Genomic DNA, 26,296 nt, shown 5'->3' on the forward strand with positions numbered 1-26,296 from the left:
CTCTCATTCATTCAAGTCTCACTCACACCACACAGCTTTTCAATGATGTCTGGAACTGCAGAAAAACATCTTTAATGTACAAAAATAAGGGGGGAAAAGTCCCAAAAAACATAAACAAGAGGAAGACTGCTTCGGACCGGCATGGTTTCACATTAAACAATGCATTCAAAAAACCTGCATGTTCACTCATCTGTTTAATAAATTTGGTGAAATACATGGAGTCCAAAGCCTGTAGGTATTTTATTAACAGCATTTAAAAAGCATGACAAACCAACAAATCATTTGTATGTATGAAAAAGGGTGGCTCAGTCGAGGATAAACTTTGAGAGTTATACTTCACTGGTTTCATGAAATTCTCCAGATCAAAACTAAAATCTCTGGTTTAGTGAATTACAGAGAATCTTCACTGTTCATAGTCCGGTTTAATATATAATTTCTGCCAGAAATGTAGCTTCCACACAAGCCTGCTGTGCAAACGAAGCAGCGCTTGTATTCTTCCTTCAGTGTGTTGCTTGTTTTTTTGCCATAGCCTCACATAATATGTATGATGAAAGACTGCATATAAATAATGGGCACAGCCACTGTGATGTCACATGTGACCCAAACTGGTTATCTTTAGTGTCTCAGCTTTTTAAAACCGAGGTACAATGGATCTGACTGTGAAACCCAAGAATGCTGTAAGCTCATTTGTTAATGACTTATCAATCACAACTTAGCCCCGCCCTGAAGCACAAATATATACTGTAAACTTCTATTAATGTGAGACACATTGTCTTTGTAACATCCATTTTCTCTTCACATTTTGAATTAAACACGCATGAATGCAAACTTCCCAGCTCTTCATCTGGGGAGCGCATGGATCCCCGGAGAGCTGTTGGAAGACCGAAGATGTAAGAAATCACCAAAGCGCCTCTGAAGGTGTCGCTCATTACTCTAACTCTCCTCCTTCAGCATCTCTTCGATCTCCTTGTCCCAGTTATCATCGTGGGTTTCGCTGTCAGCCAACACGTCGTACTCCCGAAGTTCTTCCTGCAGCTCTCTCTCCCAGTCTGGCATCTCCTCTGAAAACAAACAAACAAACAAAAAAAACACACTGAGCTCACACACACACACACACAGTACAATGTCCCAGTTTAACCACAGCACTCACCCTGCTCTGGATTTAGGTTTTCCCTCTTGTCCAGAACCAGCTCTCGCATCTCTTTGCACAGGTCGTCCTTGTTGATCTCACAGGAGTCAAAAGTATCACTTACAAATTCAGACAGCTGCAGACTGGTGGAGAGTTCTTCTTCATCCTTTCATAACGCAAACAGAAGCTCAGATTCAGCTTTAAAATCTGCTTTATAATGACCTTTCTGCAGCAATAATAAATGATAAAACTATTACCTTTAATTAGTTAACTTTTTACCACCAAACAATGAAATGACAGCGTTTGCAAAACCTCATAAATGATTAAGGGTCGCAGAGTAGTGTGTGTATAAATATTATCTAGATCAGATGGCGGTGGTGTAAATCACATGACTGAACCTGGAGGTCATTCTTTGTGTCCTGATTCGCTCTCTGTACAGTTGCTTTTTCCCCACCAGCTGACTGGTTAAATTCAGGAACCAAAACCAACAAAAAGATGAAAAGTTTGTGTTTTCGGTTCAAATAAAGTTATGAGAGTGAGCAGTAGCAGTTAAATATTTATCACAAAACCACAAAAACAGCCGATAATCATTAAAAAATAAATACCCCTTATAAAACACGTGCCAATCAGAATTAACCTGAAGAATCTCTTGTCAAAATAATACAAAATTCAATATTAATGACCAGCAAATATTAACAGTAAAATAATCCTTTACTGTATCCTTTATAAGACTATTAAGGTGTCATTTATAACACGTAGGTATCATAGCATGCTGCTGAGGTTTGTTTTGTTTTGTTTTGTTTCATTGACCACTGATAAGAAAAACTCACTCCGTGTCACTAAAATCACAAACATGAAGAAAAGTAAAACATTTTAAATTTGTTTTTTTTAAATCCTCTGATAACTGAGATATGTAAGAAAAGCTTTCGAAAACCAGAAACCACATATTCTGCCAGCCTTTGTTCAGGATTGTTTAGATCTCAGAGGTTAAAAACAGGTAATCTTACCTCACTTGATTTTGGTTGGAGGCTGCTGGCTTTTGATTTAACGGCATCTACAAAAATAAATAAATAAATAAATAAATAAATGAAATGTCATCATTGTGAAAAGGTATTTAAGGGAAAAATGTGATATTCAAAATGTTCTAATACTAATAACATTTTTTTTAAAATCCCACTGCTATCAGGACAACAAGAAAAGATAAATTAGTTTTCACACTATATGTTCATACAAAAGCATGCATCAGTCTGCAGGAGGGTGGAGCTAGATCCTACTGATCAAAATGCTGCTTCTGGAATCACATCATTACCTGGAGCCGAAGAGCATGCCTTTTCAAACCTAATGGTGCTTTTAACGTTGCCTTTAAGCACAGACTGTATATAAAAGATGAGCTGCCGGGTCTGAAAATTCAAACCAACCCCAAAATGTCTTAAACCTGAATGCTCTCCAATGACCAGCAGAGGGCGACGCCTGTGGTTGCAAGTCAGAATGTATAAAAGTCTAGGGCCGAAAAGACCCTCTGCTTCTTTATTCGAAAATCCAATTAGTTTGTGGTCTCACTCTAAAGCATTTGATTTCTTCGTGAACACAACTGAGCTGTCTCGGATTTACAAGTTGACTATGTATGAGAGTATTGTCTATGACGTCCTCTTCATTGTGACATCTACCTTTTAAAAAGCAATGACGAAAACACTCAGCCTTTAAAAACAGGACTTCTTAAAACATTTCCCCATCTTATGGACGCAGTCTAAGCCACGAGCGTCAACCATATCGTTGATGGAACAGAAACGGAACGTTAAATCGTCTAATCCTGCTCATGAAAGCTTTACAAACTATGAACACTGAAAATAAATAAATAAGTACAATTATTCAAAACACTGCAACTCTTGGTGTTTTAAGAACATTACTGCACAAAAAGCATGTTAAGATCTAAATGTTACGATCTAGTAGCACACGGATGTTTTAGTTAAGTTACAAAATAATTCACATGTGAATATTTTGTGGCTTTATAGATGTGCAGTTGATGTAATGAGATATACTGATGGGATCGCACTTTTTTTCCTTCTGACGTCTCCGTCTGTTTGCCATTTTTAATGGATTGTTCACTGAATACATTTTTACTTGTACTTTTTCAAAAGGAAATTTTTTTACTGACTTTTTATGTTGCTGTGCAGCGTTTTTGCTCATTCAATCCACTTAAGATCAAACTGGACTGTATGTGGCCCATTAAATAAAAACGTGTTTCACTCTATGCTCAGAAAGGTCCAGAAGTTAACTCACTTTTTTCTTTATTGCACAATAAACTTGCACTCTCTGTTCTAACTAGAAATGCTATCAGTCAAAATCAAAACAAATCTTCCTTGAATACTAAGATAAAGAATTACACAAATACTTACAGTCATATTTGTACATTCTTACATTTGATCAACTTTCATATCATAGCTTTAAAAATCAACATCAGTATTTAATGCAGAGGTTTTACAGGAGAGAGCAGACTGTACCATTTTGATGAGGATCTTTGCAAGGGTAGGAGGTTTTCTTCACATCAATCCACTCAGCCGCCTGTTGGGCTGCGAGAGCTGTGAGCTGAGCCGACTGTTTTATCAAAGACACGCGGTAGAAGTAATTCTTCCAAAAGACTTCCTCTTTCACCCTGAGGAGAACAGCATGGAGGAAAACGCAGTCACCCCTGAGGGATGCAGGGAGGCTCACATTGAAAACACAGCAGTTAACATAGTTAACTTATGACACACTCACTGTTTGGGGACCAGATGGAAGCGCATCTTCCTCAGGAGCTCGTCTTCCTCTAGCATAACCATGGCGACTGGATACATTTGGTCAAAGTCAAAGTAAAACTGCACCCCAGCAGGGGGGTCACGCAAAAAATTTCTTTTATCCTGAAACAATGCAGTAAAGTTACAGTGAGGCATAATTTAAGTAACTTTCTATAATAAATGAAATGCTTTTTAAAGATATTTACAGCTGAGAGAGCTAATATTTGTTCCTGTATGGCATCCTCTTCATTATAACCCACCCATAGAGGCACAGCAGCACCTACAAGCGGCGAAAAGCAGCAGAGATGTTCTGAGGTGTTCTGAAAATATTTTTCAGCTACAATTAAATGTAAGCTTTAATTAATGATTAAAAACCGATATACAGTTTGGTCCACATGTTTGTGGACAAAAACGCATTTTCTGTGCATCAGCACTGTTGATTTTAAATCAAACATCTACATCAATTAAAAGAGCTTTTGTTACATTTCATGTCATAAGTACACAACAGAAGTACTCACCATACTCTTTAGCTCTTTTCTCCTGAACAAACCTTTCTTGTTCCTTCTGGAAATCACCCAAAATGGTCTAAGGGAAGAAGAACAAACCTTCAAACATTCCAAACTTACCCTAAATAGTAAAAACTTGATATCAGCCTCAGACAATAGATGAAACTTTTCACCTTATCAATAATTCCACTGATCTTCCCCTCCTCCACGCTCTTCTTTAAGGTTTGAGCTGTTTCTACTACGGACTCAGATAATTTTTTTGAGGCGCTGCTGGCAAAATTATAAATGTAACCTGTAAAGAAGCCAGAAAAACCCACATTACTGTGTTGCATAGTTGCAATTAATCAACAAATGGAGAAAATAATCAGCAGAATAATACATTATCAAAAATAATCATAAGTGAAAGTTGCATTTACAAAAGAATCCAAAATGAGCATCATCTAAACAAACTACAAGAGGTGCAATTTTAAAACATAAGTAATTTCAGTTAACTATAATGAAAGTCAAATCTGATAGTGGATGACTATAAGGTAGCTATCATCACAAATTGATTTGTTTGTATTGTAATCAATGATTTCTCCCCAAAGCTCAAATCGTGCTAAAAACCTATAAAAACTGACCACAAAACCAAAACATTAAGAAACACAACAACAATATGTGGACTGCAGCGGACTCACCACTGAAACCTTTTGCTTTTTGGAGAAGCTGAGCATCTGTCCCAGCATCTCTGCCCTGCTGGTCGCTCGGTTTGTTTATTTCACTAAAGCGTTTTTCTTCGTTAGCATCAGCAGGCTCTTCTGTAACTTGGCCGCTTTCTTTCTCTGCTCCAAGCCAGCTTGACCAGTTCTTAAACATACTTTATGTATTTAGTCTAAATACTTTAAAATGAGTTATTTAACATGCTCTAACTATGCCTTTTAAACTCTAAAGTTTAGTTTTCCGATAGTTAAAAACTTATGTGATGGCTACTCGTCAAGTTTCACCTCTTACCCACTTCCGCGAATCGTTGTCCCATCTGGTTTGAGCTAACCTACCATCCGTAGTTGTGGTTGTCATGGAAAGGAACGCTCTGAGTGGATTCCGCCTTCGTTTCATTCACCGACGTTTCAGAAAATTATACGTTTCTATCGGACTTTTATTCCTCGTGATTGTATAAAGTCACCCACAGAGAGACAAAAAACAACAGCTTTGCAACATGATAGCTGTAGCGGTAGTACACCGAAAAATGAGACGATCGGAGTTTTATATTCTCTTTAAGTCTTTTATTCATTACCAAACGGCTAGGTGGCGAGGTAGCAAAATTAGCATTATAGTTGCAGCAGCTGTTGCTGTATTGTAAAAACTGATAACGAAATTTTTAGTGCACATAATAACCATACAGCAGCTCATAATATTCAGAGTTCATTCATGTGTGCTTTATTTATTTACTTTTTTATTTACTTAATGGCTCTGAACCAAAATATAATAAGAATGCATGATATTCACAAGGATAGCTACACTAGCAACTCTGCATTTTTGGAATAAGAAGCATGACAGTAAAATTAAGCGTATGAGAAAATAGCCCAATTACGTGGCTAATATTTGTTTTTTTTTCGCCTGTGTACATATTTAAACAATAATTTGAATGTGTTTAAAGGTACAGTAATGAATTTTTGAGGATATGAAATAGAAAAAAATATTGTACTCATAAATATACATTGATTAGTGTTTTTCTTTTTGTTTGTTTGCTTTTTAATTGCGTCTTCCACACTTTTAAGAGGCACACGTTTTAAAAGTTTTATTAGTTTTACAAATAATTAAGATTATTTCATCAAAGATTGTAAAGGAAAAATGTACACTGGGATTAACTAATAAACAAAGCTAACATAGCTAACACATTTGAATATTAATTGCATTTGAAGAACTTAATAGAAAAGTTAAAATTTTATTTGGAATAACGTGGTATTAGTTTAGTTATGCTAAAACAAAGACAGTATAAAAAAACAGAGCAATGATTGTGAGACAGATTGAACATTGCCTACATTTTAAAACTGATCTCACAGCTACAACAAAATAAGAAAAAAAAAACACAAATAAATTAATTATTGTAAAAGTAGAACAACAACAGTTTATCACACCATCCACAACTGCATCCAGTTGCACACTGCTTCTCAGTCTGCAGCCCTCTTCCGCTCTGCTTCTTAGGCCTGAAACCCATTAATCAGTGCTATTAACGAGTTTGTAGATAATGAGATGCTGACCAGATCAGACATCAGCAGATATCAGCAGAGCGCACATGAAGTCTGGGTATCAAAATCTTTGAGTAGCTCTCATGGATTGAACCACTGTCAGGGATGCAGCATTGATGTTCTGCATAAAAAATTTCAAATTCTGATTCATCTAACCACACAGCAGTTTCTAAGTTACCTTGGTCTATTCTAAACTAAATTAGACCCATAGAAAATGACAGTATTGCTGGATGATGTTCACATATGGAGCTTTCACCTTTGGTTTTGGATGGTACAGTGAACTCTGTTATAATACAGTTATTTCTGGAAGTGGTCTTTAGCCTTGTCGCTTGCACAGATGTACTGTAGATCATGAGATCTACAATACAAAGTCTTCACAGTTTATACTGAGGTACAGTATTTTGAAGTTAATCTGTAATTTGTAGATGCAATTTTTTGCAGACTGGTGAAACTGCCCATCTTTACTTCTGAGAACCTGTGCCTCTTTAAGCTGCTGTTTTTATATGCAATCATGGTACTGAACTGCTGACAGTCTGATTAGTTATGAAATGTTACTCCAGCTGTTTTATTTTAGTACTTCTTACTTTTCCAGAGTTGTTTTGCACCTGTCCCAACTTCTTTGAGATGTGCTGCTGCATTCAAATTCCTCATTAGCTAATAAAAGAATTCTCCCACAGATTTTAATTCTGTCTCTGTCCATGACTAAAACCAAAATAAGAGGTTATTTATTTGGATAAATAAAGTGGGAAAGTAGAAATATAGGTATAGTTACTACGTAACGTGTTTGTCAGTTTTTATTTAATATTATTACTAAAATTAGCCGTTTTAGATTACACTTGCTTGTTCTTCCCGCCTTTCCTTTTGGCTAACGGTAGGTGTCGCGCTTGCGCTGCAGCTTTGTTCTGCCACACTTGTTATCCCTGCAGTCCATGGATGGAGCTAGTTTAGCTTAGCTGATTTAACCTCTCCCGAGTGTGTCAGTGTGTCGTTCTCGGTTTGTAACATGAAGTAGGAGGATACGGCTGGAGCTGCTGCGTTTGAAACAGCGTAAGGTCGCCACTTCGTTTAAGAGTTAGCGTACGATTTATTTTTTAAAAAGTTGTTCCTTTTAAAATAAAACCAGTTAAAAAAGATGAAGTATGTGTAACGTAAACCTGGGATATTACTCCGTGCCAACCCGACGAAGCTTTCCTGTTCACCGGTTCATCCAAAACTTGGATTCTCAGGTAAGGTCCGCCGTTTCAGAGCGACTTTTGTAATATTTTTCCCAAAATAGCTGCGCACCTCATGGAGTAGGTGAGTTTCTTTGATTTTGCTGGTGTGGGACGAAGTTTGTGTTGCCTATGTGAGCGACCAGGTCGGTGTTACTCGGCTTATTTGGTGGTTGAGCTGGATGGTTTCCATTGTGCTGCTGGTGCGTTTAATTCTCTCGCACGTAAGAGCATTAAGTTTAAATCACCCTGTCTGCAGTTTGACAACAACAGGTGTTACAGGTTTCCTGCTTTAGTCTCGCAGAGCTCCGTACAGATGGACGTAGAAGATATTTTATCACTTAAAGAAGTTAATAAATGAAAGTCTGCATGTTCGTGGTAGGTTCCTTTCAAAATAAGAGCCCTAAATCCAATGTTTTGTCACTGTAACCAGAGTCCGCGTTATTTTTCAGGCGTTTTTATTTAGTTTTTAATATGTTTTATTTCTTATAGTTCCGCTCAGTTCAGCTTCCAAAGTGTTTTTACTTTCCCAGTTTACCTTTTATTTCTTAATTTGTTTACTGTCTCGTCACTTTTTTATATAATCTAATCTGCACTGTGGCTCATTTCATATAAAATCAACTTATGTTATTTTGTTCAGTAATTTTAGTATATTAAATAAAGTTTTGTCTTCATTTCCTGAATTTTTTCAGAATTGGAGTGCCTCGAAGTACATACGGGTGGGTTGAAATGTAGTTTTTTCAAGCATTTTTAAACCCTCATAAGTTCATATCAACTGGAGATATCTACATAAGTTTTTCATGGCTGAAAAACACGTTATGCTCTGTCACAAAGTACTGCGAAGTCAATCAAAAGCCAAAATCTTTGTTTGGGCCATTTTTTTTTTCTATAATCAGCTCTGAGCATCATTATCACGGGATATAACAGAGTTTCAATAGCAGCTGTATCAATTTAATGTCTGTGAAACAGAGTAACAGAAACAGTCACTGGCACTCTGGAACCTTTGCCTGTTTCCTGATGATTCACTGGAGGAAAACTTCAAAAACTGCAAAATTTTGGGTAGACTTTTATATGACACATCTGCATATGGGATAGGTGGCTGGTGAAAACATGTTACATTATTTCAAAGGTTCCCTTTTTTTTTTTTTTTTTTTTTTTTAACCTACATTTTGATACCAGGCCCATCTTTTAGTCAGGATGTGTTCTGTGCTAAAAGACTTTTTCAGTATGGTCAACACTCAGGAATTTGGAGGACAGAAGGAATCCTGGTTAGAAGTTGAGCCGGTGTTGCAGCAGCCAAAACATTAAATATAACATGCCGCCAAATAGCTCAAATAAAGTACAAAACTTGACAAGACAAGGTAGCTCAGTAAGGTAAAAATAAACAAAATAAAGGAGTTTTATAACATTTTTAAAAAGTAAAACAAAGAAATGAGCTCTGTTTTAAAAATAAATAAATAAATAAATTAACAAATAATTGCCAAGTAAAAAGCTCAATAGAGGGACTTCAGTTAGTAAAAAATATCAACAAAATACAATACAGGTATTGTGGTATACGCCAGGAAAGATTTGTACTGATGTGTCAATAGCCATGGCATCATGTATGTTGTCTCATATGAAAACTGGAGATGAACTGGTGTTTATGAAGTGCTTTTCTAGTCCTACGGATCTTCAAAATGCCTCAAACTAAAAGATAGCATTTTATTCTATGACCTTTAGGCCCTTTATTCACCTCAAGAACTTATGTCTTTTGAAGGAAGATATGAATCCTATGAGGCGTATAGTGTTTGTAGTAAGTGTCTGTATGGCTGTGGTAGTTTTTGTGTGATCTTGGTGACAAACTGTAGTGGTTACATGGCTCTTAATTTACAGTGAAACATCTTATCAACCAGTCTAATTCAGAGTCTTTAAGTTTTTCCAGCCACTGGTATGTGACACATTATTAATAAAAAGTCAGTAGTTTATTTTTTAGCCAGTGGAAGAGATGCAGAAAGTGATGAGTTCATTGAGTTGATTTCAATGGGAGTTACAGCTTTGTGTCATCAGCATATCACTGGGACAAACTGTGCTAAAATGGTATGCGTTAGAAATAGACTGGACCAAACAATAAGCCTTATGGAAACAGTCCCCTGTGGTAAACTATTATTTTAGAACAGTACCCATTATGATATATTGACTGGATATCTATCTCTCCTTTTTTTTTTTTTTACTTTTATAGCAGTACAATGGATGCTGAAGGATATAAAAATGATCTGCGCTGTACAGAAACGGAGAGCTTTTGGCATGTGGTGCAGAAATCAGGAGATCTGGATCAGAGGAGCAGAGACTGTGAGAGCTTCAAGCTGGTGGAAGTATTTCTGTCAGGAGGTGCCCCGTGGGGGTTCACGCTCAGAGGGGGACTTGAACACCGGGAGCCACTGCTCATAACAAAGGTAAATATTTTCATTTAGTCTTTTTATAGTAAACACAGGTAAGAGTTAAAGTGCTGAGGTTGTGAGTAAGAGAGCAGGATCTAATGCTTTTTTAAAAAAATCTAGTCAAGCTTTTGAATTTCATCTTTTTAAATGTTTTTTTTTTTTTATTCAGACAGTGATGCCATGCTCTGATTTTTCATAGGGATGTAGAGGTCAAAGTTTTAGTCTGATGTATTGCTCAATTTTGATTTAAGGACTTTAAAGAAATGTTATAAATGATTATATTTAGTGGTTTGGTAAATTTTCAATAGCTGTCATAGATCACCCATGGACAAAATACAACAAATTGACGATCTCAATTGGGCTGCTGATGTCCTCAAACAAAACAACCTCCCCGCTTCAAAAAAACTAAACAAAAAAAACAATCAATAAAAAGTGTAGCTTGAGGGCACTGACCACGTGCCATACGGCTGAGAGCGGCCGCTCCGGCTTCAAGTCCGACCTAGGGGGCCTTTGCATGTCTCTCTCTCTCTCTCTCTCTCTTGCTCTCTCTCTCTCTATTTAAAACAACATTTTTTTTAAAAAGTGTACCTTGGACAGGAACAGTGTGCACCTGCATTAAAAAGCAAATATCAGCTGATTCTTCACTGAGCCTCTCATCCCTCAGATGGACTCAAGCTCCATCATCTTGGGCTATGGTTTGCCTCAGAGAGCTCTGGGCAGCAGCTCACAGCAGAATAAGGCTGACCGTCACCAGCTGCAGTTCAAGACGGTGGAGTTAGTTCGTCCAATCACAGGATGAGGGTAACAGCGACCAGCCTGCTAAAACAGGAAAATGAGATGGGAAGGGTCGGTGCGCACTGTGTGGTGTTGACTGAACTTTAAAACGAAGAGAATGTGGATTGTCCTTTTAATATGAAGGAAAAACCACTAACAATGTGTATTATGTTATTCAGTGTGGTGCTCGTTGATTACTAAATCAAAATCAGTCTGCCCCTCTGAAGAAGGATGTTGCCCATCCCTGGTACAGACTTCATTCATACATGTGTTTTTCATAATTATTTTTTTTCAGTTTCTTGTGTAATATTTCAGTGTGAGCTGCTGTTATTTGACTAAAGTCAGCATTTTAAATCCCCGAAACCTAAACATTAAACAGGTCAAGCACCATATCTCATTTGCTATGTGGGTGTTTACGTGAGCTGCAGTTTGCGTACAGCACCCAGCAGGAGGAGAGTGTGTAACCACAGAGCCTGCCAGTCAGCTCTCAGACCTCAATGAACCCTCACTGTAAGCTCATTTCTGTGTAGACTGTGTAATGATTGACAACAAAAGACCTTGCTAGTTATTTGACTCGGTAAAATACCAACTGCTGTTTGTTGGGAGCTGTGGCATTGCTTGGTCTTAGTTTGCCATTCCTGTGTTGACGTTCCAAAGTCCATCCCAGATGGATGAGACTCCACCACAGGACACTTAGGACCACTGCCACCCCGCAAACGTGATTGAAATGACTCGCATCCTGACTGTTTACGAGCTATCCATTTCATGGTATGCTGCAGTTTTTTGGTTTGTTGGTGTCAGTATTTATTACTAATGTTCTGGCCCTGAACATCATAATAAGGACCAACAGAAGCGGACCTGTTTGGATCAGATGATGAGATGTTAACTCTTTACTCGCAGCTTTTGATCTGTAAAATATTTAATAGATTTTTTTCAGACTCTTTCCTAGTTGGTGTAATTTTTCTTAATAATCTCATAAGTGAATTAGTCATGGCTAGGATTTAACAGAGTTTAGTTAGCTGTCACTTAGCCTCTGGTCAGTGTTATTATATCTCACCTGGATATTTGCTTTCTCTTACTTTTGTGCTGGGGTAGATTTCATTTGGAGGAAAGCTTGTGGTGCCAGGATCTGGGGAGGAATGCTGCTTTGTTTGATTTTCTAAATGTAGTGAATTATCCATGACAGTTCGAAGCCTACTGGAATGGCATGATGGGATGAATTAAATCGGGGTTAGTGATTTGTGCTCTTTTGGAGTGGCTCTCAGATTATAAGCAGTGATTTATGAAGGTGGGTTGGTGAATTATTTGGGTTAACTAGACGATGATGCAACCAAACCTCGTGTTCTTTCTGATTGATAGGAGGACAAAATTAAGAGCATTTCTCCTTTTTGCCTAAACAATGACACACGTAGGTGAAAGTGCAGATTAGTTGGAGGGTAAGCCTTGGAACATGGTAAACAAAAACTAATAAAACAAGTCATGTAAAAATGCCTTAGTTGGTAAAGAAACACAATCTAACTTAAGTTAAAAAATAATATGTATTAAAATGGTAAGAGAGGAATTCTCTTTAGTTTTAGTCTTTTTGGACATGTGTCAACAAAAACATCACAATCCTTTGTTGGCTGTTTTTGTGCCTTCATGTGCAAGAGTGGCACATGTGAGCTAGAATGAACTCTTAATAGTTGTTCAATTTGAAGAAAAGTTAGACTAGTGGTGTGCTGCTAGGCCATGTGCAACTACATTTGTAGTACACTATGCTGAAACCCTGCCATCGTGATGTTGTTTGCACTTATACTCAAGGCTGGTGTGTTTGCATTGCTCTGCTATCACAAGTGAAACTGATCATGTTTAACTTGAAGTGTTATGTTTACTGACACAGTGGAAAAGAGGACACTTTATAACCGGCCAAGTCCATACACGGATTGTTAGAGTTATGAAAATTCACATTATCCCATTATCTTCTTTGTGCTCATCAAAATATTGTGTTTATACTGCATATTGTTAGGGTCTGTGTCATGATTACATCTCTTCATATTTCTGGGAAAGTACCCGTCAGGCTGTGTCATAGATACAGTCGCGCTGTATCAGAACTCAAGCATGACAATGCAGGAACTTCACACCTTTGGTAGTTTCCTGTACTTCACCCACTTTTCACTTTCCAGTATCCAATTTGACATTCAGCCCCAGTCAACCCTGTGAGGTCTAAAACTTCATCAGTGATGACACAAACCCTCACCTTGTTTTTTCCCCTTTTAGGCAAAAAGCATTTGAATAGTTTTTGATGTGTTCCAGTTAGAATGATAATTTTGTTTTGTTTCCCAAGTCTTCTGAGAACAGTTTTTTAAAAACAAAGTACATGTTTCGATAGCAGAGAGTTAAGCTTGGGGTTATCAGTGATGACAGCCTGGACCTTATTATGTTAAAGAGTTAAATTCAATTCGCCATTGAAGTAGAAGTAACCTACAGCCATCTCAGTCTTATAGTGTTTGCTTGTAGCTCATATTTTTGAGTGAAAATTAATTTGATTTGAGATTTCTCCAGTAACGTGATCTGCTTGGTTTACGATCCAAGCAGACAGATGCCAAATAAGGGCCCTGATGGCAGCACATCATAAAGGGAGCGGGGATATATTCCAGGCTGAAGGCTGCACCTTACAAATTACCACATCCAACCATATTTCTTGCCATCCAACCATATTCGCTCCATTGTTAAAAGGCTGGATGAAGTACAACTGAGAATAACATTGCAAAGTATGATTGTATGGTGTATTCCAGACCTAGAATACATCATGGTTAGGTCCTGGCCTTTCTATCATCTCAAGGGATAATTGCAGTCTAAATAACACTGCAAACTAATGCTATGTTAGTACATGAAATGTTACACTTTGCCATTAGCAAATATCAGAACTTGCATCCAGAAGAAGTTTTCACTGTCACTATGGACTTTAACCAAGCTAACACCTTTTCGTTAATTTCACCGGAGTGTCAAGCGTCATACAAGGCGCAAGAATGTACTGGATTGTGTTTACACAAATCTAAACAATGCATTCAGGGCTTTACCCTGTTCCGCACTGGAGATATTTCTTTGCTAATGCTACCTGAAAATAAACCAGTAATCACCGCAATAGCTCCAGACTTCCAAGTCATTAGCAAACCTCCACTCTGCTCAGCTGTTTTGTCCTATAAGAGGCAGAAAATAGATGGATAGATGCCTTTTATCAGTACACAGAGACTGTCACAGCAATCGAGGCAATTTCTAACTAGAAACGTTGGCTTATCTCGGTCTGGTGACGCATGAGTTATTCTCTAGTGAGTGTTGACGTAAAGCATGGCATTAAACAGAAAAATGTAACCGTACCTCCAGGAACCCTCTATAGAATTTCAGGTTACTCAAACACATCTCCCACTATCACCATGAGCACAGGCCTTCCCCAGGAGGTCTAGGTTGAGCCTTCTTCTGTATTCACTCTTTATCCATAATCTTTACTGTCAAACAAGATGACAGAACAGATGACCCAACAGACATTGGTTTATCTCCAACAATAAGAATACACACAGGCGAAAGGTAATGAACATGGCAGCTCCAGTAGCAGTCTTATGCTCAACAGCAAGACAGAGGAGACCGTGGCAGATTTCAGAAAGAAAAGAAATGCCCTGAGTCCAGTGACCATAAACGATTGTGGAGAGAATCCACTTTTTGTGAAGGCTAACCAAGGATTGCCTACCCAGGTTCATTGTTTCTGCACTGCAGTGCTTTGACAATAAAGGTTATCCTTGAATCTTGAGTTTTATTGCTATATTAATGTGAGAGTCAGTTTCAGCCAGTTCACAGGGAAGTTGATTGATGTAAATGGCATCACTGACCTAACCCAACATGAAAAAACAAAGAAAAATACTGACATTGTGCCATCAAGGCTTCGGTCTTAATAACCTACACCTCTCTTTACAGTTCATAGTTTTTCCTCTTAGTTTTGGTTTCTAATAGGTCCATGACTTTTTGTGAAATCCAGTTTCAGTGTGAGTAATGAGCATTAAGCACCTAATTTGGTTTTGGCAAGTATGTCTTTCATGTATCAACCAAAAGGGCATAGTCTCCCTATTTGTCTGCTTAAATCAGTACTTTTGTTGGCTCTTTTTCTCTTAGGTCCCTTCAGTTAAATATTTTATTGTAAATGGGCCCAGAGTTTGATGACAGGTTCAGGCTACTGGTTAAAAATATCCTGGATCTAATTAAAATTCTGAACATTCTTCTCATAGCTCAGTTATGCTCAAGGTCTTCGTGGACTTAAAGCCCTTAGCCCCAGTAAACTTAAATAATCCTGTTTTACACAAGACAGCTGGGTATGCAGCCCTAATATGTTTCCTCCACTAAGGGCTACATTTTATATGTAGCAACATATAGTTTGCTCTTAAAGACATCCTTCAATGTCTCTGTGCTTACATGCCGTGATAAATCACGCGCAGGTGAACAGGTTTTAGCAATTAATGAATCCTCTTTGTGACCGCGTAGTTTTGAGTGCTCTAGAATTGCTCAACCTCTTAAGAAACGATGATTCATAGAGCAGGATTATGGTTCATGTGGGGCAAAAGACTTCAGAACAGAGAGATGTCTGTCAGGAACCTCATATCTTGCATGCTTTGGCAAGGAGGCTAGAGCAGCTAGGGATCGGATCGCCAACCTTCTTATTGATGGATGATCTGCTGTACATCTTGAGCCTAAGCCACCCCAAAAAGAAACTTTGAGGAATTCATATCTTGGGTATGTTGAACTTGGTTCATAGTACAAAGCGCAGGTTCTGAAGATCCACTTTAACCAAAATCTACATCAAGTGGACAGTTGCTTTGAGTGCTGCTACACCAAGTTAATCAACAGAACAATGGTGACCAGCTCTAGTCTGAGTTGGAGTTCAGCCACAGGATGAAAGTCTGCCTGAAGAAGCAGCGGATTGCTCTGGTATTTGTTTGGAAACCGTTCCATATTCAGTTTTTTGTTAGTTTTTTTTAGTACGCCATATGGATTTAGAGCATATAATTTTAAACATACTCAAAATAGTTGGTACAGATTGTTCAAAAGAAGTGTGAATACTCTTCTATCACTTGTACTTCTGAAAGTGTCATGACAGAAATGGTGTCCAGTAATTTATTCCCGCCTGCTTAGAATTGATGGCAATAAAATATCGAGGTGAATAACTGTCACAGATGTGTGGGTCACAAGCAGATGTTTGTAAAGTGTCTTAAAAAGTGCTCAATATTATTGAAAAAAAGTTCACTTTGGGGTTACTTTCAGTGAGTTTTTTTTTTTTTTTCTCCTTCCTTGCTCGAGCTTTGTCAAAGTACAGTGACTATTCTTAGTAATGTGTGCAAACATGATACATAAGCTGTGTGTTCAGCACACTGCGCAGGAGATCTGTCAGTAGAAAAGACTCATCCCTTACCCTCATCGCCACCACATCCTTCCCTTCATGACCCACATGGGGACAGAGGGCTATTTTTGAGGAGTCCAGGATGGCTGCAGTCAAACTGATTGCAGCCTGAAAGGAGATGGTAAACAAAGAGCATGGTATGGTTCATGCTGATTGAGCTTTAATGGTGAAACATGCTGGAAGAAGCAATGTGAATCCCCTGCCTTCATGTCATATGAACAAAAGCCCTGACATTTTGTGTGGTTTTTAAGCTGTTCTCCGGAACCGTTAGATTTACATTATTCAAATCTTCTTTTCCTTCTATGTTTTGTGTTAATTTGTATGAAATGAAGAGACTTGCATGTAGCCCAAGGGTGTCATGGGCAAGTTGCTGATCTTGAAAACAGCTTTTCTTGTATGTGCACTGCCTAAACAGCAGTTTGAAGAAAACAGTTTTTACCTCAATTTTTATACTGAAAGTTATTTTTTTAAAGGTATTTTTTTAAACTTGTTTCTGTCCTTCTGTGATGTAAAAGTTAGTGTTCCTGCGCATATAGGAACACAAGTCAAACATTAAATGCTCTTTCACCTGCCAGCTCCCGAGTATGCCACTGTATCAGTTGTGAGTGGGTATTTAAATAGGTATTTATGCCCCACTTCTCTCTTAGCACCTGTCAAGTATGAGGTTGTATATGTATTTTTTTCATGTGCAAGCTACAGCTATTAGCTGTTACTTTTACGTATAAAAATACCCTGAAAGCGTTAGCAAGACTAAAGAACTTCAAGTATTTGATTATGTAAACAAATTCAGACTATTCGTTGACAGCACCTCATATCTTTTTAGCTGAAGGTTGGCCTCTAGTGGATTCTTCTGGTCCTAGTTGCCCAGTTAACCCTATATGTCACACCCATAGTTGGTAAAGACTCGCTTAATCCAGGATGAGTTTATTTTGGGGTTTTTTGGCTATAATTTTCACTGATTTTCATTTACATCCACCTGTCTGCTGTGTGGATGTGTCGGTAATTCATACTCTCCATACTCCACAACTGCTGCCACACAAGCTGTCTTGTGACCTAAGCATCTTCAGCGATGGCTTTGTTTCCTTTTTTGCTTTCCTCTGTTCCTAAACTAGCACCACCTATCGTTTATGAGACTGCAGCAAGTACATCATGGCTCAAGCGCTAGTACAAATGGTTACGGGGTATGAGGACACCACAGTTCACCCGAGCAGTATCCTGAATCCTTTTTGTTTTTCTTCACGCTGATGTGTTGCTGCAGTTTTAAATCTTACCATATTTGGCTGTTTAGGTTTCTCCATCATTAACCAACACAAAATACCACATTTAAATCATAGCACACCACTTTTATGAACTTCTTACTTTCCTCTTCTTCCTTTTTTTTTTTTTTTTTTTTTTTTTTATATATTTTTTTTTTTTTTAAGGATTTTTTTTTATTTTTTTATTTTTTATGCTTTTTGGCCCCTTTCACATCTGAAATGAGTCCAGCACCCTTGGCCTTCAGTAAGAATTGGGGCCACAAAAGGGAGACAGTTTAGAGAAAGGAAAAACATCACGAGATTTATTCTATACCGTTATACCGTTATACCGTTTGCTTCCTGGTGTCTGACACCTCTATTTAAGACGTTTTATGTTAATTTTACCCAAACCAAAACTACTAAGTTAAAACTGCCTTCATGGGAAACTCGGTGCGATTTCTGTTTCTTAGTACAGGCTATAGTGTTTCTACAAGTGGGAATAGTTTCAACTTTCAGTGAAACTGAGGGTGTTTTGTAAGCACTTTTAAACATTGTAACTCTCAGCAAATGTATCAGTGATTCTCTACAGAAAGCATGACCATATCAGGATCAGATCAGGAATCTCTCCAGCCAGCATAAAAATCCACCCTGCCTGAACCTCCGCGTTACAGAAAAATGAAAATAGGCTGCAGTGTGATTAGTGCTATCTGGGGCTCTGAGGATAAAGGCTGTATAAGAAGGAATGGTCTGTAAACCTACACATACTTGTGCGGTTGAGTCATGCAGCCCCCCTCTCTCAGGTTGAGTGCTTGGAGGACTGATAATCAGCTGCAGATTTCGACTTTTGTATGTTAATGTGCCAACCGCCAAGCAAAGTCTTGCAGCTTTTCTTTCCACGCTGACCATCATGCCATCATGCACGTCTCACATCTGAGTTTCTGACCTTCTGAACCCTCACGATTTCTCACGTCAGGGTTCCCATCTGTGTAAGCTGTGCTTCAGTCAGTGTATCTAAAAGAAGTTCACTGTGTTCGCTATACATCCCTTTGTGCTATTCCAGGTGTTTTTTCCCCCTCTCAAACAAACGCAGAACAGTTTGTTTTTTCATCATCATCACGCCACCGGCTTGTTCAGCAGCCTTTTGAAGTGTTTTATAGCCTTTGATTCGTCTCTTTAGAAGTCTGCTGGCCTGCTGTTCATTTTGATAACCAGTGGAGTGTGTGTTCTGTCACTCCAACATTCAATTTTTAGATGTTAGCATTATCCTCAATGTCAGTGTGTGTTTAAGGACACCTGCTCTTATTTACCTTGGATCAAATGTATCACTCTGCACAAAAACTCAGCAGTCATAGCATTTATAGACACAAAGCAATTATCTTATACCAACAGCCTACATTTTAGAATATTTGTTAGACTGAAATACAAAGCATTAAACATTAAAATGAAACTCTTCATAAGCTTGTCAACTCACTCCTTCTTGCTGTTGAGCCATGGCTCGCTGTTCATGGCAGGTAAAAATGGCCTTCAGGCCAACAGGAAATGGCCCGGTGCTCCAAACACATAGTTTAATACAGTTTTATAAACCAATCCGTTGATTTGACCCTAGCAGCTGGCAATATAGCCTCAGAATTCAGTCACAGTATTTCAAGGAAAATGAAGTGCGTTTTCCATCCTCCTTTTCCCATGACCTGCTATCATTGATAACGCACTGCCTAATTCAAAGAGTGACTCTACTACCACAACTTGCCAGCAGCAGCCACACCATTATAGTACCAATAGCAGTGAGACGGATGCAGTTACATTAGCCGTTACTCACTGTTCTGCACCGTTTGCTGTCATAAGGAGTGCAACTAACAAGCGCTCCAGCGACATTTGCTTGAGCCAGTTTGTTTACTTTTGCCCACATATCACCCGCTATGGTTATTTTCTCCTCACCTGCCTTGGTATCCCAGTTGTACTCAACGGTGTCTTTTTGCCTCAAGTGGTGAAACAAGTTTGTTGGTTTCTAATTACTTGTTTTTATCTTTGCCTAATATTAAAAACAGTTTGATCTGAAACAAAAATTAAAAAGAAATCAAGACATTAAGAAATATTTTTCACAACACTGTCGCTCCCTTCTAAGGAGCTGACATCCGAGACCGACTCGCTGCGCTCACACGCAGACACGTTTGGGTTGTTGCTGTGTACACTACGGAGCATAAACACACAGTATGTCATTGATATCTCAGTGTGACACTTTTATATCATGTAAAAATTTATACTGTTAACATACTGGTATTATACTGGTATGGCAGACAATGTGATACTGCATAGTTGGCTCGGTAGTTGAATATTAGCCAGTGGCGGATGGCGGTAAATGCCACTGTATTTAGAGATTTATGTCTGGGCTCTAAGTGAGTCTGTATTTGTATTTCAATTATGTATTTGTTTATTTAGCCACTATTGGCAAATTAAAACTAACGTTTATGATAATCAAAAGTCATACAATCACACCATTTTTTAATTGTTTATTTAATTAATAATCCTAAATAAAATGTGGCTTTATTTAAAATGTCATATTTACATGACATTTGGGTTTAAAGGTTTGTCTTTTTTTAATATTTTGAACAGTTTATTAGATAAATAAGAATATAACAGTTTAATTTAAATGAATTCACTGAAATAAAACTCGTGTTTGCAGCCGTTACACAAGCACTACATTTTAAGGTCACACCAGAAGGTTTTTAAAACTACAGTAAATATCAGGGATTTGCTTATCAGCAGTTTCAAAGTGCTGAGAGGCAGTAAGTAACACCAGGCTTAGTTTGTATCAGGATACTTGATCTTTTTGACAACACAGCAGTGGGAGCCTCTAAGATATAAAAAGTCTCTTTTAAACTGTATACTCTGTACAGAGGGAGCTGTTAGCTATTCTATGATGTAACAATAATCGCTATAAGGGTAAAATCTACCCCATCGGGCAAGCTTTTGTTATATCCATATTCATTTTATTGTTTCTCTTTCTTCTTCTTTTTGATGGAGGAGTTTATTAGTTTTTTTTTTTTCCTTGCATACATAAAACTTTCAAGAGGTCTTGTTCTTCTCTCCAAATAAAAGTTGTAATGGCAACACATTCAAACATTTTTATTTGATTTAGTTTTCATTTTTTTCGAGAATATATATTTTTTTAAGTCTAGCAGTAACAGAAAAAGTCTACAGACCTGTGTTAAGCAGGCTATTGAAAACTCTTTGTCTTGGCTGCATTCAGGATAATTAAATTTGGAACGTTATGTTCATAGATGTAGTCATCCCAAAAGAGCCAAGAAATTCACTGTTTTGCCTTTTTAATCTGGTAACTTACTTTTGGAAGTAAGTTGTTATAGTGAAATTTCCTTTTATAATATATTTCTTTCTTACTACTCAGAAGAGTAACTCTTCAGAGTAGCTTTTTTTTTTTCTCCATTCCTTGGGGACATTGGTTATGTTGTCCAGATGATGTGTACCCTACCTGTACATTATACAATTTTGCTTTCCAGTCATTTTTATACCAAAAGGATTTAACTGACAAAGATCAGTCAGGTTGAACAGTTTTTATCTTGTGCATTGAGTATCTGCCTCAAGGCTTCTGGAGCAGTAAATGTCTCCACTCGGGGTCTGTTAGTCACAGTTCACTGCAAAACATTATAGCGCCTAAAATATGTTTAACTGGATAAATCCTTCCAGATGTCAAGGACATCTATACAAACAAACTGGTAATAAAAAAACACACAATTATGTAACAGAACAAAAACAAAACAAATAAACCATAAAGGTAAAAAAAGAAGAAGAAATTTTAACTACAAAATAAATCTAGTAAATAAACAGAACCCTGACATAATTCTTAAAACTATAAGGAGTTTCGTTTGAGCTGACAAAGTCAAGCATATTTCAATGTGAAAAGATTATGAATATTGGATATTTAAAGGCTATTTTATTTATAATCAAAATCATTAAGGCTTTGTTACCAACTTTCTTTGATACCAAAGAGGCATTAAAGAAAAATCGAGTTTCTAAATTCATAATATTAGGCAGCAGGAAGGTTAGTCATAATTTGAACAAATGAAATGTTCCATCAGAATTGGAAAATTGTTGTAAAGTATATTCTTAAATAGCATACACAAATATATCTGCACGTGACTTTCCATTATTCCTGCCCACACCATTGGATCAATTACTATGAAAAATGTGTCTATAATTTTAAAATGATCACAACTGCATTTATAAACATACAACTAGGGTCCTATGACACCACTGAGTTGCTTGAAGGTGAAGTAACTCTGTTTTGTGTCTGCTTTCCAGGTTGAGGAGGGCAGTAAAGCAGAAGCTGTGGGTCTGCAGGTGGGAGACGAGCTTGTCAACATCAACGAGATTCCCCTGACTGGATATAGACAGGAGGCAATCTGCCTCGTAAAGGGATCCCACAAGACCCTCAGTCTGGTGGTGAAAAGGTAGGTAACCTGTCCCCAGTTACAGGATGTTTACATCCCCTTCGCCCGATGGGTCGCTGTGGTAACAACTCCAACCATGGAGATGGAGGATCCTGCTTCTCACAGCTGTTTGAGTGTATGCAGTCCAGCCTTTCAGGGATTTCACTATTTGAGTTCCCAGCAGCTGGATGTTCCTGTTTTACCAGGTTGTTTTAGCCCGTAGTCATTAGGAGTTAGTGGCGTGTGAAAGTTGTTCATGACGAAACGGTTCGAAGAAGGAAGTAAGGATATGAATGACATCATTTTTCTGTTGGATCCCACACAGGAAGGTGTGGCAAGCACGCACACACAAGAGGAAGCTGTTAGGCAAATCCCCTTATATGGCACTGAGATTTTTTTATTTATTTATTTTTTTTTTAAATCTTCGCCAGTTGGTCTCACATGCTCCATGATGAGGCTTTTCTTGTTTGTGTTGTTTTCAGATAGCAGCACTTTAGCCACATGTCACTGTCTTTTCTCTTTAACCAGTGAATAGATCGTTAAGATATCAGGAAACCACAATCAGTTATTATAGTTACCAAGAAACAAACTAAGAAAACTAAATATAAAGACCAATTGAAAATTGTTTTTCATATATATATAACCAAGTGGCCGGCATAGTGTACAGGAACATCTGTGCCGAGTATAACCTGGAAGTCCCGAGGTCAAAATGGGAGATGCCCCCAAGGGTGGTGGAGAATGACCGAGCTAAGATCCTGTGGGACTTCCAGATACAGACGGACAAAATGGTGGTGGCTAACCAACCAGACATAGTGGTGGTAGACAAACAGAAGAAGACGGCCGTAGTGATCGATGTAGCGGTTCCGAATGACAGCAATATCAGGAAGAAGGAACACGAGAAGCTGGAGAAATACCAAGGGCTCAGAGAAGAGCTCGAGAGGATGTGGAGGGTGAAGGTAACGGTGGTCCCCGTGGTAATCGGAGCACTAGGTGCGGTGACTCCCAAGCTAGGCGAGTGGCTCCAGCAGATCCCGGGAAAAACATCGGAGATCTCTGTCCAGAAGAGCGCAGTCCTGGGAACAGCTAAGATACTGCGCAGGACCCTCAAGCTCCCAGGCCTCTGGTAGAGGACCCGAGCTTGAAGGATAAACCGCCCATATATATATATATATATATATATATAAAAATCTTATAAAGTTTGTATCTGTTTTCAATATAAGATCCCTTGAAAAATCATATAAATGAAACTTGTATGTGTTTTGGATACTTACTAAAACAATGTATGAAAGTAACGAGAAAGTGGCCACTTTCATGAGTAAATCATATAAGCCTTATATGATTCACTATATGAAGTAGGCCGCATCTTATGCAAGTCTTTTATAAGTCTTTACTATTTCTTTTCCCTATGGGTATAGTTTAGGTTTGGTTGAATCTGAACCACCAGCCTCAGGAGGCTGGGCTTTACTGAACTGTTCTGAGCTACTTATTACCAATGAGAAGTGACTACCAGTGAGAGTAAAGGATGCTGTTGACTGGGATATGACAGCATGGTTAATGCATAAAAGGGTCTCTTAGGCAACTGGACCTGGGACTGTCCTCTCGTGACCAACTGTCAGCTGCAATATGATGTGGGATGAACAAATTGACTGTTCCCATTTGCAGCGTGGCAGATGCCTCAAAAACTAAAATTAGCACTGAAACAAATAAAAACAACATTGAAATAAATCCACTCTCAAAACTAACTGAAACGAACATAGAATTAAAACTGAATGGAAAATAAAAACCAATACGGCTATAATAACAGACTACAATCACTGTAATTACATCAGTGTGCTGGTTAAAAGCCACTTGTTGTGACTTATGGTTTACTTTTCATATCTGGTATAAGTGATGACTCATTTGTCAGTCCTGCTTACAGACGGGTTTGTTCTGTGTCAAACAGAACTCTCATTGTGTCCTCTTTGCAGCCTGCATTTCTTTCTGTGTTCTATCATATCATAACGTAACCCCTGAACAAATCCTACCGTACAAGGAGGTTCACTCACCATTTATCTCTCCACAAGGACGAGGCTGTGTGACTTGCTTATTGTGGTCTGTTCTCAATGGACGTGTTTATTGTGGAGTCTGGAAACTAGCAGGTTTTACTGTTTATAGCAAGCTGTGTTCATTTCATGACCAAGCAGAAATATGTAAGAACACGTAAACTTGTGCATGCGTTCACTTTACGCTTCAAAAAAAAAAAAAAAGGCCTGTAAACCACACTTACTTAATCAGCTCATTACTGTAAGTGTGAGTTTCATAAACATTATTTTTGCCAGCTCTAATAAACAGGGTGTGTCAATGCAGGTCATTATCTACCTACACCCCAGTTTTCCTAATACCCTCTATAAACAGCCACCTCTGAAACTACCTTTCCTTTAGGGAAAAACATTTGAAGATATTCAGAATGCATTTAAACCTTTCCCCTTTTTTTAAGAAGAAAGACTTATGTGTAGACTCTCATGATGTGATCTGTTTTTAAGGTTTAAAAAAAAGTAGTTGGGTTCAGCGATGGTATAATAATTTCACATAGGATAGTTCAGTGTCTGCATGTAGCCTCCGAAACCAAAATTTCATTTTCAACCTCAGTTTTTCTTTAGAGTGGAAGAATAACTAAAACATCCTGAGAGATGGATGACCTGCATGAACATAACCATGTGACTGATTTAAGATGCCGAAAGATCATTACCAATTAGAGCTACTTTTTATAGTGGAGCTGATAAAAATAGCTACTCTGATAACTTCTGTATGAATAAAAATGTAATTAATTTACATCAGATTTGATCAAACTACTCCAAAAAGCATGTGAGGATCAAAGTTATTGTTATTTATTTATTTATTCTTTTTTTTTTATTCTTTTTTTTTTTAGTATTTATTTATTTTTAGTACTCATGGCTCCGTAAAATGTCAGAGAGAGGACTCAGCCTAATAAGGTCATATCAGAAGCCCCACCAATTAAAAAGAAGTTTGGTCTTGAAGGGAAGCTAAAATTGCTTTTTTAGATTGATGTTAAACTGAGGGGCTGCACCAAGTACAAAAACAGGGAGCTGGAAGTGAGGATACAGGCGCCACCTTTAATGTATGTTATCTGGGGCTTAACATAGAGAAAGTTGCACTGAAATGGCAGCAGGAATGTAGATCTTTCTGACTTGATCAGATAGCAGAAAAGTGAATGAGGGTTAGCTGCTGTGGAGCAATCAGAGGCTGTAAGAAGATAAAAATGCTGAAGGTAGACCTGGGAAACACCACCCGCACTCACCTTCTTCTTTTGCACTTTTTACATGAAGTATGATAAATTACTATACCTCAGTCATACACTACTCACAAGAATTAAAGGAACACTTAAAAAACTCATCAAAAAAATCGTGCTGGATATCGATACTGATATGTGCGAAGTAGAAACGCCCCAGTCAGATGGTGGATTCAAATCCAAGACCTTCTTGGTGTGAGAAAGTTTTCGGACTTAAAATTTAAAAAACTTGTATTTCTCATTAGCTAACATGGAGTTTTGTTATGCAGTGCAACTCCCTGTAAATTTCCAATCATACCCTGGTATTGCAGGACTGTATGAGACTGTTTGACCTTTTGTTAGCTTAAGGTAAATTAACTGTACCTAACAGCATGAATTTGTCTTTTCTGTAATAAATATCTGGAGAGCGGTTAGACTTGTAAACTTCACATAATGTCTGACTGCCATATATATTATTCCTTGTGAAAAAGAGGAGGGAATTTTGGATTTATTATGCGACAGGGGAGCAGGATGTATGAGTAAAGGATCTGGGTATTGTCATTTCAGACGTTTCCTTACAAGGTCAGGTCTTATTGTTCATGTTGCACTTTACAGACTTCCAGTCCCACGGGACTCTTTCTGCTCGTCTGTGGTGAAGAATTTGCTTTGTTCCGGCTGTCTGAGATGGCATCTCCACTCAGTCATTTTCCAAGGCCACAATAACAAGTCTGTGTCTGATTTAGCTCACAACAGAGTGATAGTGGTACATTTACTGAGCCTCAAAGCTTCAATTTCAGCCCCATTTTGTCTATTTTTCATCCAGCTGCAGTCTGATTGTTGTGTAGAAAACTTGTGTTGAGGTTTTAAAATGTTAAAGTGACTCTTTC

At 38.0% G+C, this 26,296-nt stretch overlaps 3 protein-coding genes across 6 annotated transcripts in view; 2 read left to right on the plus strand and 1 right to left on the minus strand.

Moving 5' to 3' along the window:
• The window catches only part of LOC146546692 (AP-1 complex subunit sigma-2), a 40,236-nt gene extending 30,045 nt beyond the window's left edge, over positions 1 to 10,191 (plus strand). Inside the window, exon 5 of the mRNA XM_085264782.1 lies at positions 10,067 to 10,191. Within this exon, the coding sequence (XP_085120908.1) occupies positions 10,067 to 10,084 (18 nt within the window). The 3' untranslated portion in view covers positions 10,085 to 10,191. The remainder of the gene's footprint in view (positions 1 to 10,066) is intronic.
• On the minus strand, positions 57 to 5,465 carry LOC146546693 (synapse-associated protein 1-like). Of its 2 annotated transcripts, XM_085264774.1 has the most exons (10): positions 5,400 to 5,465; positions 5,087 to 5,255; positions 4,583 to 4,701; positions 4,422 to 4,488; positions 4,110 to 4,183; positions 3,887 to 4,026; positions 3,631 to 3,782; positions 2,137 to 2,183; positions 1,151 to 1,295; positions 57 to 1,061 (listed from the first exon to the last, which is right to left on the minus strand). In XM_085264774.1, exons 1-10 carry the CDS (start codon positions 5,463 to 5,465, stop codon positions 934 to 936), a joined length of 1,107 nt encoding a protein of 368 aa, XP_085120900.1. In that variant the 3' UTR covers positions 57 to 933. The 2 variants fall into 2 exon arrangements, with proteins under 2 accessions (XP_085120900.1, XP_085120899.1); XM_085264773.1 differs by having other exon boundaries at positions 5,087 to 5,420.
• The window catches only part of shroom2a (shroom family member 2a), a 42,148-nt gene continuing 25,925 nt past the window's right edge, over positions 10,074 to 26,296 (plus strand). For 2 of the 3 annotated variants that reach the window (XM_085264770.1, XM_085264771.1), the window contains exons 1-2: positions 10,074 to 10,280; positions 22,014 to 22,162. In XM_085264770.1, the coding sequence (XP_085120896.1) occupies positions 10,074 to 10,280; positions 22,014 to 22,162 (356 nt within the window). Of the gene's footprint in view, positions 10,281 to 11,686; positions 11,808 to 22,013; positions 22,163 to 26,296 lie in introns of those variants that run through there. The other variant, XM_085264772.1, reaches the window with a different exon arrangement.

This window comes from Mchenga conophoros, linkage group LG23 (assembly GCF_057382185.1).
Source record: "Mchenga conophoros isolate Kocher_MC1m ecotype Shallow Benthic linkage group LG23, M_conophoros_male_GT1.1, whole genome shotgun sequence".
In the NCBI taxonomy this organism is placed as follows: Eukaryota; Metazoa; Chordata; class Actinopteri; order Cichliformes; family Cichlidae; genus Mchenga; species Mchenga conophoros.

Bases quoted from the DNA above. Each gene is read 5' to 3' on its own strand.
- LOC146546693 (XM_085264774.1), bottom strand. From the start codon at position 5,465: ATGACAACCACAACTACGGATGGTAGGTTAGCTCAAACCAGATGGGAC. The intron at 4,702-5,086 runs GTGAGTCCGCTG...GCTTCTTTACAG, and splicing joins AAAAGCAAAAGGTTTCAGTG to GTTACATTTATAATTTTGCC. The intron at 4,184-4,421 runs GTGAGTACTTCT...CGCCGCTTGTAG, and splicing joins GAAAAGAGCTAAAGAGTATG to GTGCTGCTGTGCCTCTATGG.